Source organism: Eretmochelys imbricata, chromosome 26, assembly GCF_965152235.1.
Source record: "Eretmochelys imbricata isolate rEreImb1 chromosome 26, rEreImb1.hap1, whole genome shotgun sequence".
NCBI lineage: Eukaryota > Metazoa > Chordata > Testudines > Cheloniidae > Eretmochelys > Eretmochelys imbricata.
This window is the reverse complement of record NC_135597.1, coordinates 1,875,856-1,888,225: the sequence shown is the minus strand read 5'-3', so window position 1 is coordinate 1,888,225 and position 12,370 is coordinate 1,875,856. Positions and strand designations below refer to the sequence as shown.

At 51.4% G+C, this 12,370-nt stretch overlaps 1 protein-coding gene across 4 annotated transcripts in view; it reads right to left on the bottom strand.

The window, feature by feature from the left end:
• Nucleotides 1-1,108: 1,108 nt before the first annotated feature.
• Nucleotides 1,109-12,370, bottom strand: part of FGFR1 (fibroblast growth factor receptor 1) — a 54,713-nt gene continuing 43,451 nt past the window's right edge. For all 4 annotated transcript variants that reach the window (XM_077805590.1, XM_077805591.1, XM_077805589.1 and 1 more), the window contains 9 exons: nt 11,575-11,720; nt 10,438-10,559; nt 9,196-9,306; nt 7,888-8,078; nt 6,879-7,001; nt 6,048-6,118; nt 4,749-4,886; nt 2,954-3,059; nt 1,109-1,285 (listed from right to left, as the gene is read on the bottom strand). In XM_077805590.1, coding sequence (XP_077661716.1) covers nt 1,109-1,285; nt 2,954-3,059; nt 4,749-4,886; nt 6,048-6,118; nt 6,879-7,001; nt 7,888-8,078; nt 9,196-9,306; nt 10,438-10,559; nt 11,575-11,720 — 1,185 coding nt within the window. The remainder of the gene's footprint in view (nt 1,286-2,953; nt 3,060-4,748; nt 4,887-6,047; nt 6,119-6,878; nt 7,002-7,887; nt 8,079-9,195; nt 9,307-10,437; nt 10,560-11,574; nt 11,721-12,370) is intronic.

Genomic DNA, 12,370 nt, shown 5'->3' with positions numbered 1-12,370 from the left:
GGTGTGAGAAGGGAGAAAAGGCCATTTATACAATGACAACATATTCCCGAAAGGCAGCAAACATTGTCATTAGTACGGTTTAATACAACCCCATATAAAACTGAAGCAGCAGCGATTTTTATTGAGGGACCTAAACTGAAATAGGATTTAGAACATAATTTAAAAAAATAAAAACAGCAAAAGTAGCAAAATATATGAACTTTTTTTTATAGCAACTGATCTCTACCAGCCACTAGTAACTTACTACCAAACTGGTATATCTCTGGTAACAACCCTTTTTAAAAAGACATGTAAATATATATTCATATTTATACATATTTGTAGCTATGTACACAAGATTTCTTTTTGTTTGTTTTTAGCACTGGTATATTTGGCTGCTTCCTCCACTATCAGTGCTGAGCCGGGGTATATGCTGCGTCTGTACCATGTGTTTGGTCAGCAAAGCAAATTAGTATTGGAATTAATAAGCCATTGGCCAGTCTTCAAACCATCTCACATTGCAATAACCATCCAGCTAGGGTTCCCGCACCATCCAAGACGGAGATGCTTCCGACGCATTAAGATTTCCCAGCCTGCACTTCTTCACCGCTGGTGGAGCTGCACTCAGTGCTGGCATTAGCTTATTGAGCTGTCGAAGTTTGGATCGCGTGGGTTTGCAAGTATAAAAGAACACAAGGATAGCCCAGGTTTCCATGTCCTCCTCCTTGGGACTGTCAGTCTGTCAATCCCTTGCAAAGAAAGGAACGCACATTATTGGCTGGTTCCAGGAGAGGGAGCCTGCAGCTGGTTCTCTATCTGGGCACTGGCCAAAGAGTGGGGTTCAGTTTTAGTCCACTGCAACTATTCAAGCACAGGTTTCATGGAAAGGAAATAAAAAACAAACCTTTCAGATGCAGACAGTTCACAGCTAAGGTGGCTGGTGAAGCTGGCATGAGACATCGGTGAATTTGGTTATGGGAGATGTGTCTTTGAAATCCTTTACGCAATAGCTAAAAGTGATGGATAGCTGCACAGACAGCTTCCTGGCAGCAGCCTGGATAGCAGAGACGCATGCAAACACACACGCACACACACAGAGTTGTCAGTCTGTTGCATGGAAGTCCCAGCCTCAGCGTCGTTTAAGTCCACCGTTGGCGTGCTGATGCGGGTACTTGGGAAGACAAGGTTCGTCTGGAAGAGGATCGTGGGAAAAAACTGAGTCCTCCCCCGAGGAACAGGTGGAGCTGCGGGTGTCTGGGAAACTGGGAGAATACTGATCCAGCGGCATGGAAAGATCCAGGTATTCCTGGAGGGGACAAAATCCCAGGGACACAGCTCAGACCGAGAATCCAGAACCCAGGTTAGAAGAGGCCATGCAGTGAGCACACTACACTAAAGAAACAAGCAGAGCCGAGCCAGGAACCTCAGTTTCCCCACATGCGAGGGAACCTTTGCCCTGGTGGGCAGGGGAGGCATGTACATGGAACTCCCAATGATAACCACAGGCACCAGCGACCACACCGCATGGAGCCAACAACTCCAGCTCACTCACTTCTGGACTGAGGATGCCAAGTTGGGGTAAACGATGCAGAGACTCTGAATTTGAAAGTCTCCCCGTAAAGAGGTTCTATGGGAGAGTTTGATTCTGGAACAGGCATAGAATCATAGGACTGAAAGGGACCTCGAGAGGTCATCTAGTCCAGTCCCCTGCACTCATGGCAGGACTAAGTATTATCTAGACCATTCCTGACAGGTGTTTGTCCAACCTGCTCTTAAAAATCCCCAATGATGGAGATTCCACAAACTTCCCAGCAATTTATTCCAGTGCTTAACCACCCTGACAGTTAAGAAGTTTTTCCTAATGTCCAACTTAAACCTCCCTTGCTGCAATTTAAGCCCATTGCTTCTTGTCCTATCCTCAGAGGTTAAGAAGAACACTTTTTCTCCCTCCTCCTTGTAAAAACCTTTTATGTACTTGAAAACTGTTATAATGTCTCTCTCAGTCTTCTCTTCTCCAAACTAAACAAACCCAGTTTTTTCAATCTTCCCTCACAGGTCATGTTTTCTAGACCTTAAATCATTTTTGTTGCTCTTCTCTGGACTTTCTCCAATTTGTCCACATCTTTCCTGAAATGTGGCGTCCAAAACTGGACACAATACTCCAGCTGAGGCCTAAGCAGCAGGAAGTAGAGCAGAAGAATTACTTCTCGTGTCTTGCTTACAACACTCCTGCTAATATATCCCAGAATGATGGTTGCTTTTTTTGCAACAGTGTTACACTGTTGACGCATATTTAGCTTGTGGTCCACTATGACCCCCAGATCCCTTTCTGCAGTACTCCTTCCTAGGCAGTCATTTCCCATGTGTATGTGTGCAACTGATTGTTCCTGCCTAAGTGGAGTACTTTGCATTTGTCCTTATTGAATTTCATCCTATTTACTTCAGACCATTTCTCCAGTTTGTCCAGATCATTTTGAATTATAATCCTATCCTCCAAAGCACATGTAACCCCTCCCAGCTTGGTATCATCCGCAAACTTTAGAAGTGTACTCTCTATACCATTATCTAAATCATTGATGAAAATATTGAACAGAACCAGACCCAGAACTGATCCGTGCGGGACCCCACTCGATATGCCCATCCAGCATGACTGCGAAACACTGATAACTACTCTCTGGGAACGGTTTTCCAAACAATTTTGCACCCACCTTATAGTAACTCCATCTAGGTTGCATTTCTCTAGTTTGTTTTTGAGAAGGTCATGCGAGACAGTATCAAAAGCCTTACTAAAGTCAAGATATGCCACATCTACCACTTCCCCGCTATCCACAAGGCTTGTTACCCTGTCAAAGAAAGCTATCAGGTTGGTTTGACACGATTGTTTTTGACAAATCCATGCTGACCGTTACTTATCACCTTATTATCTTCTAGAGGCTTGCAAATTGATTGCTTAATTATTTGCTTCATGTCTTACCTGGTTGGAGGTCATGGCCACAATCCTATCCAAGTCTTCTACCAGCTGCTTAAAGGTGGGTCTCTGGGATGGGACTGCGTGCCAGCAATCTCGCATCATCATGTATCTGGAAACAGAGGAGTAAGAGGAGGCTGAACAAGCCTCCTGGAGACAATTCCGAGCTTGCTAGTCTGTCTGCTGGAGCCCAGAGTACAGCAGCTGGGCCAGCAGCAGCCCCAAACTTGAGTGAAACGGAGCAGGGTGCAACCAGCCCACCACAAAGCTGCAACCCTCAGGGCTTCCGGCTCCTCACACAGATCAAAATGGAGAGCTGCTGTCTCCTTTGTGGGGGTGCGTCAGGGACTCTGTGGGCCACCCAGGGTGCAGTGAGCCAGCGGGCCGCACCTTGGGCCAGGACAGAATCAGAGAAGATGTTATTTCTCAGGATTAGCGTTAATCCTTTTCATTAAAAGAAGATGACACCCCAACCCACCCCAGGCTGGGCACCCTAGGAAGGACGTTGTCACTTGTTCTAAGAGGAAGATATAACTAAAGGCTAAGTTAGTCCCTGCTCTGGGGTCAAGCTGGGATTCTCGCTTGCTGAGGAATAACAAAGGAAGATGTTGATTACTGCAAACAGATTCAGCTGAGATTTCTGCAGGGCTGGGAACTGCTGGGAAAATAACCCGGAACATCTGCCATTGCCCAAGACGTGCCCTTGACACTCAGCTCTCGGCGGTGCGGCTTGCACAGCTGAGGAAGCTGACTTTAAATATGGTCTCTGCCAATCTCCACCATAAAACACTTGGCTGTTTTGCTGAGCTCTGGCTTTGCTGCAGCCCCAGGATCCTTGGGCTGGAGGAAGGGACACAAAACAAATGGGTGGGAATCCAGCAAGGAGCAGTATAGAAAGGACACAGGTTAGGAAGAGGAGCTGGAACAAGCCAGGCAGGGGCAGGGACGAAGATAGAGCTCTGTCCCCAGATCCGCCAACAAGCATCACACAGAGGATGAAAAGAGCCCAAGTGGCAGCAGGAGAAATGTAGGTTTTACAGGAGGAAGAAAAGCAGTGATCTGTGAACAGGTTAGGAATGGCACAGGCTGCCAGGAGAGGGGAAGGAATGGCCTTCGCTGGAGACACTCAAAGTTGAGACGAGGAGTCAGGGAGGGGACTTCCATCATCAGCATGTTCCTGGAGGCTAATCTTCTAACTCTGAGTTCTAGAAAAGATTCCCCTCCTCTCCTCCTTGTTTTCCCAAGGCTGTTTATTTTAAGGACATGTCTAGCTAACGAACCACCAGCCGATATGACTAGCAATGAGGATGCTGGGCCGAAAGCTGCTTCCGCACTGGGGCAGCCAGAGGAACAAAGTTAATCTAAATCAAACGCCTGCAGCAGCCTAGAGCCTCTCCTTCCTCAGAACCACACAGCTCAGAGTTCTGGTGTGAATCAAGAACCCAAGGCTTGCCAGTGGGCTCTAACGGCTTGTCTACACATGGGGAGTTAGTCCTAATTAACTCCGTGTGTAGATGCCCTTATTCCGAATTAGCTTAATCCACTGAGGCACTCTAATTCCTGAATAAGGGTGTCCACACATGGAGTTAATCTGGGAACAGTTAATTTGCTTTAAATTCACACCCTACTTTATTCTGGATTAACTGTCATGTGCTGACAAGCCCAGATCAATTTCCTGTGACACTCATCTGTCAGCGAGGGTTCTGGCACAAAGCTGGGGAAGGAGACAGGCAACATCAGTCAGGACTCTGCACCTCCTTCCCCACCCCGGCTTTGCTCCCTGGCAGAGAGCTGCACTTACAGCTCATTGGTGCAGTTGCTGGGCTTGTCCATTCTGTGGCCTTCTTTCAACAACTTGAAGAGCTCCTCAACGGGCACCCCAGGGTATGGCGAGCCGCCCAGCGTGAAGATCTCCCACAGCAGCACGCCAAAGGACCACCTGCTCCAAACACAAAAACACGGTATCAAACAGGCACAGCTCCCACCACAACACTGCCCTGCAACCCATCCCTCTGCCTGACACACAGCTCCTCTGGGCAGCGGCAGACATGGAGAGGGGAGAATGCCTGTGCCACTAGTGTGTATCATTAGTTCACAAGAACAACACCACTGCTACCCACTGAGAACACAACACACGGGGTCCATCCGTCACAGTGGAAGTAAGTCACTGTCCTAGTGCACTACACCTTGCCCCTTGTTAGGACACCAAGGCCAAGGTTTGCATAAGTGATTAGTGATTTTGGGTGTCCAACTTGACATATCTTAAAAGGGGCCTGTTCTTGAGAAAACGCTGAGCGCCCATGTTGTGAAAATCAGCAAGATGTCTCAGGTCATCCAAAATCACTGGGCACTTGTGAAAAACCTTAGCCCAGGTGCCAAATTCAGCTTCTAGTTCCACTAGTACAAGTGGGCTGGCTTCGATGGCCTCACAGCCGTGCAGCTGAGAACAGAATGTAGCCTCCAAGCATTCATCATCAGAAGGCATCGGACAGGAGAGAGTTTAAAAGCTTCCGATGATTTAAAAGATCTTTGCAGGAAAGTGAAGAGCTCAGATTGGCAGCTCTAATTCAGAGGCATTTGGAAGACAAACAAGCCCTGCTGCCAGATCATTTAGACTCAAAATATTGTGTCTGCTTATGACAATTATTGTTTCATTAGATTAAGATGACTCCCATCTGATGCTTTTCACCTTTGGGAAAATACCCAACACAAAGGAGGCTTATGGAGAGGCTGCTTGAATGCCACCTGGCAGGCCGATGGCTAAATAGGAAGGGGAGAAATGCAGACAGAGTCCCAACACAATGCGATACAGCTGATGGGCTGGGAGAGCAGTGTGGATGGGTCAGCAACATGGAGCTTCATTCAGAGTCCAGCTGCACATCTGTGTTTGCAGTGGAGAACGCTCAGCACGTTGGAGAGAGGCGGGTGTTATCCATGAGAGAGGGGAGAGGAAAAACAGTTCCCCGGAACAGTGATTTTGGGACAGCCCCTCCCAAGACCCAGCTGGCCCTAACCTAGTCTATCCTTTGAATTGTGCCTAGGCATGCATGCTAAGACACAGATATCTCCTCATGGCTGGCAGGAGCGGTGGGGTACTCACACGTCGCTCTGATGGGTGTATATTCGGTCGAACAAGGCCTCCGGTGCCATCCACTTCACTGGTAAGCGACCCTGGAAGGCAGGAAAGCCCCCACACCTGAATTCAGCCTCCAGAGGAGAAGCAGGCTTGATTCTGTACAATATGTTAGCCTCCCCTCTGTAACTGCGACACCCAGCCGCGGTTCACGGCACCCTGGGCACTGCCATCAAGGAAATCATGACACCTACGCTGGGCAATTCTCTTTGGCAAAGAGGGACCTTCGGCCTGGGTAAAAAGGACAGAGGATGCCCAGTGCTCCATCCCTGAGGGCTTTATGGACGATCACCCACCAAAATGCAGCCTCCCCTGCGGGGGGAAAATGGTAGCTGTCTAAGCCCTTTCTCCTAACTAGTTAGTGCCGCCACTCTTGCGCGAAAGGCCAGGGAGCGTTCCATGATCACCCGTGTTCGGGACCTTGGCACCAGGAGGAGAAACTCGGGCCCTGCTCTCTCCCGGCCCCGAGACTTCATCCGCCTTAGGAACATGGCCTTCTTGTTGCCATGGCAACTGAGCGGGGTGGGCGGCCGAGGGCGAGGGCAGGCCGTGGGGAGAACAAAGGGAGCAGAGGGCATGCTGCCCACCGGGCAGACATCACTCTGCTGTTACAGGGCCGAGGAGAATCTCTCTCTCTGCATACGGCAGCCCGTGCTCACAGGGCTCGGGACTTCAGTACAGACACCGCCCTAGAAAGTCTCCAGCCAAGCTATAAATATTGGCAGAGGCCTCAGGAAAAACCTGCTAGCTCTCAAGCGGAGCTTCAGCTCGTTCCTCTTCCCCCACTGCACCACTCACATTCGTCGTCTTCTTGTAGTAATCGATGTGGTGGATGTCCCGGGCCAGGCCGAAGTCTGCGATCTTCATCACGTTGTCTTCCGTCACCAGGACGTTCCTGGCAGCCAGGTCTCTGTGGATGCACTGAAGAGAATGGAGACCCCGTTAGGCCGGGGGTTTTCGCTGCTGCATTGGCTGGCGTGTTAGCAAAGACCTTGCCTTGCACTGAACTACCCGCCAGCCTTCAAAGGGCCACAGCCACGATCCCAGAGCACGAAACACGGCCAGCACCGGGGGAACCAGGTGCCAAGCCCTAATCCCTTCCTGGCCAAGGCGAGCTGGGAATCTCTAGAGACTCTTTCGCTTACTGCTGATGTACGTGCAGTTGGCCGCGGCTGCTCCAGCATTGTTACAGTGACCTTTCAAGCATTATCAACATGTCATGATTCCAGACAGAAAGCGGGTAACGGGGGTTTCAGTTCAGTAATTACCTCCTTCGCTCCAGCCAGGGGTGTGCGGAGATGGACTCAGTGCCATTGTATTGCTCGAATTTTAATTTTCAATATGTTGGGGAAAGAGGCCAGATCCGCAGCCCTGAACAGCTAAGATTGCTGCTTGTCCACAGAGCCCAGACAGACAGTACGGCGGCATTGACGGGCCCCAGGCAAAGTCCTCAGCTCTGTTCAGGAACAGGCCTCTGAGGGGAGAAGGGAGTTCGGTCTTCAAGGCTCCCTCGGCCTTTCAGCAGCAAAGGGTCCAGTTAGCGACAGCTGCAGGGGTGGGTTTGGGGATCCTTGGATCGAGAGCCCCAAACTCATTTGACTCAGACTAGCCAAGCACCACCTGAATTTTCAGTCACAGGGGCTGTTTTCATGACTTGGGGAGGATTCAGACTGGGAACCCGGCCTCCATTGACTGGGTCAGGCCCCTAGAGGTGCCCAATCATCACTCCTCTGTGTTCCCCAGCCTGGAGAGGGACGGGGGTTCTGCAAGTGCTCCCCCAGGTACGGAGCTCGCGACCACTGCTCACCTTTTTGGATGCCAGGTATTCCATCCCCCTGGCCACTTGGTACGCGCAGGACACCAGGTCCTTAAAGGAGAGCTGCTCCTCGGGGAGATGGGTCGGGTTGTAGCAGTACTCCATGCCGGGGGGCCGCCGGGCCTGCAGGTACTCCCGCAGGTTGCCTTTGGACGCATACTCCACAATCACATAGAGTGGACCTAAGGCAAACGGGAGGGGACAAAGCTGAGCATCTCAGGCTCCGGGCTTGGATGCACAGGACACGTGGCTGCATGGGCATTTAAGCTGTGTATTGTGCACGTGCACAAGCCCTTCAGAGCCTCCGGGGCACAGAGCCCCATGACTGCCAAGTGTCTGTCTGAGGGGCGCCTGTGGGCTTGGGCGGGGGTTTCATACAGGGGAGCTGCAGGAGCTGACCCACAGCAAGGAATCAAGGTCTCTGCTCAGAACAGAGCTCAGGCATCTTGCGTGTGTACGTACACGCCCCCCCGCACACTCTCACACATGTACACATACCACTTCTTTGGCAAGTCAGAAGCTGCTCCTCTGACGTGTGAGGGGAAGAACTGGCCCTGCTCCTGCTCTGTGTTGAGTCAGCCGCACTCCAAGCCAGAAAATCACACAACAAAAACAAACCCAGGCCCACATGCAGGCTGGGTGTGATGTGACTCATCCAACCCCAGGGCTCTGTGACCAGCTCCGGCCATGTGAAAACAAACCGCCCTGTTCCACTCCTCCCCACAGCCAATATAAAGTGAGCTCTGTGTGTGCGCATCCATACACCCACGCCTGCACATATACCTCACAGAGGCTTTCTGGCCCGGCATCCCTTCCATTCCTTCAGGCCCAAACACAGAGAGACTCTAGAAATGGCCAGACAACTCTGACCCTGCTAGCGTTTGCCAGGAGAGGTGCCTCCCTGTCAGCCACACACTCCCTCTGGTCTTCATAAGAACGGCCATACTGGGTCAGACGAAAGGTCCATCTAGCCCAATGTCCTGTCTTCCGACAGTGGCAAGTGCCAGGTGCCCCAGAGGGAAGGAACAGAACAGGGAATCATCAAGTGATCCATCCCCTGTCGTACATTCCCAGCTTCTGGCAAACAGGCTAGGGACACCATCCCTGCCATTCACTGGGCACTGGCCCTTTCAGACAGCTCTGGGATGGCCAACCATTTTCAAAACTCATCTGGATTAAAGTCCCTGTATCTTTCCACCTCTAGAACCTCACCCTGGAGCCCCAGGCTACCCCCAGCATTCTTGCTGTCCTAGCAGAGAAGCAGTTTGTTGGAGTCTCAGCCATGCACAGAGAACTTACCATCCTGAGTGCAGGCTCCCAGGAGGTTGATGATGTTCTTGTGCTTGCCAATCATTTTCATCATCTCCATCTCAGATATCAGGTCAGATAAGTCCTTTTCCGTAGCATCAGCTTAAAACAGAAAGAAAGGCACAGGTCATGTTTGATCAGGCTGGGTTAAGCTAAAGTGAGGCCTAGAACTAGGTCTGCAGCAGCATCCATTAGGCAGCTTTAGATTTACAGACTTGGTTTTCTTTGTCCTCCTCCTTCACAGAGATGCAGAGCACTCGCACTGTGTATGTACAAGCATATCTCGCAGTAGCCCCATCGGAACGATTTCGCCCCAGGAAGTGGTGCAGTATTCACAGCTAAACCAGCATTCTCAGGTTCATCTCCCTTTCCAGGACGGGGCTGGTTTGGGGAGTTGGGTATTTCTCCCCAGCTGCCTTCCAGGTGGAGTGGCAGAGACCGAGCTCAAGAGAGAAAGGCGGTCAGATAGCAGTGACAAGCATGGCATAAATTAACGAGCTAAATCAAATAGAGTGAAATCTGTACAAGAGACTTTCCTAACAGGCATTCTCCGGCCTTAAGGAACCACCCACAGCATCCCCGGAAACAGAGTATAATTCTTCTCTGCCTTTATTTGCGGGTCCCTTCCACAACCAGTTTTTATTGCCCCTTTTGTCACTCAAAACAGAGACTGTTGGAAAAGCTATTAGATTGTGCAGGGTGATTCCATCAGAGCAGCTGCTGGGGAGAGCCCCGCTCTCCCTGGGCAGCACGTACCACTGCAGGGCTGAACTGCAGAGGCTCTGGATAAGTGAATGCTGGCTCGAGGGGAGTGCAAACTGGGCGTGAAAGGCTATTCCTTGGCTGTGCAGCCCTTGGCCATGGCTACGCTCCAGGCCTCAAGCTATCTGCTGTGGGATTCCAGCAGCTATAGGCCTATGACAGCCGCTGGGCGCGCAGAGTTAGAAGCTCTTCTTGAAAAAAGCCCAACCGATGCTGTTAACGACAAACTTGCTCAGTTGGGGCCCAATCCAACAACTTCCATTGGTTTCAGTGGGAGAAAGACGAGGCCCTTCTGGAACACAGGGCTGGCCAGGCCAGGCCTCCAGCAAACATGCACACTCCCCCTGCCTCTCCTCCCCAAGGTACATTTCCCAAAGTCAGCAGGATTGATGCTAGCCTGAGCTGAGACCGACTCAGAAAGGCAGCTGCAAAGCTGGGGAAAACCCTGCAGTGCCTATGGCCCCTACTTACACTTCAGCATCTTGACTGCCACTTTAGTCACGCGGTTTGGCTTGTCCTTGTCCAGGCCAATGGCTTCAGCGAGAACCACCTGCCCAAAGCAGCCTTCACCCAGAGGCTTACCCAGGATGAGCCTAGATGAGAGGAGAGAAGAAAGTAAACCAGAGGAGGAAGGATGCAGCTCATGTCTGCAGAGACAAATACACTCACACAGAACAGGACACAAGAGGTAACTCTGCAGAAAGGAGGCAAGTTCCTGATGGGAATTCATGCTCCCCTAGGAAAGGCAGGGCCAACATCATGAGCGTGCATGGGAATGGGAGAGGACACTGCCCCAGTGACTTTAGCACAGACTCCAGCAAGGCCGTAAGCAGGAACACATGTAATGCCCTTTGCAGGCTGAAGGAGTCTATCTGTGGGCTAAGAAGCCGAGCACAGCTCAGGGCACATGGATTTTTTTGCATATCAGGATGTATTCTAATGGAAAGTTATACAATTAGAAAACAGCAACTTCAGAAGCTTGTAATCAATGCAGTGCAGCCACAGCTGGTCATTACACAGCTGAGGCTGCTGGAGAGAGATCGATTCATGTTCCAGGAAGGCCTCACCATCCATAGATTTGAGTGTGAGGTTGATCTCTCTGCAGGGATGGGAATATTCTGAGCACCTTCAGCGGCTGGGGGAGCAAGAGGGGCAGAGGTTTCATGGAGGGGGTTATCACACAGGAAGGCACAAACCCAGCAGTCATTTCTCTTGGCTATTTGAAATCCATTTCAGATGTGACACAGCAGAACAGGCACATGGAGATGTGCAATGCTCCCTGCTGCTGGTCTGGAAGCAGCAAGGGTAGGAGGGAGACGCACATCGGCCCCTGGGAGCACATGCTCACCCTGAGGGCAAAGCTCCCGAATGGCTGTTTCAGGGAGGAACGCACCAGCCATGAGTCCTCCTCTCCATTAGCATAATTATGGGACTTGATCTGCTAACGGCCTGATCCAGCTCCTGCTGACCCCAGCAGGAGCCTTTCCTTTGACTTCAGTAGCATTTGGATCAGGCTGTGGAGGAATTGCGATCAGATGCAGGAGCCAGCTAGCTACGGAAAGGCCGGGGTTGCCTCTCTGTGGAGCCCGGCGCAAGAGAGTGCGTCACCTGTCCCGGGGGAGCTCCCACCGAGGGTCTTCAGGAAGCTCGTATTCCGAGACACCTGCCAGCATGGGGGTGCCACTAGAGGAGAGCCGCGAGGGCCTGACAAGCATCACCCCTGAATTCATGGAGGAGCTGGAGTCTGCTGACACCTGCAATGGGAGAGCCAAGGGACAGTGGGTTACCTTCAGGAAGCACCTGGGGCAGGGACATGCTTTGTTCCGATAAGGAGAGGAGCTGCTGACCAAAGTGCTTTAGTTACCTGCTGGAGGCGGAGGGAGCCCTGTCTCCCGGGTACTGAATCTGCTGCAGCATGCAGTGGCCTGGCCCTTCTCTAGGCCCCTCAAAGGGCTTTACAAACACCAGTTATGCCTCACAATCCCCCTGGGAGGAGGCTGGAATCGTTATCCCCAGGTTACAGATGCTGTGACTTGCCTCAGGTGGCAGAGCCAGGGACAGAAGACAGGAGTCCTGGCTCCCACTTCCCTACTGTACCCAACTACTCCTTTTGCCGTAGACTGGACATGGACACAGACCTGGGCCCCTTTTCCCTCTTCCCCAGGTGCAGCAGATGGGACAAGAACATCGGCTCTCAGACCGACTGAGTCACACCTCATCTTGTGCCCTGTACTGCACCATCCGAACTGGTCTGATTCCTAGGCTTGGTCGCTCATTCCCTAGTGCTGGAGGACCAGCACGCTCGGCCCCTGGAGGCAACGGCTCTCCCTGCTCCGCAGCAACCCTTTCAGCTGATCTGGGAGTGGCATCAGTGAGGGTTTAGCAGGGAGTTTCAGACTCGATT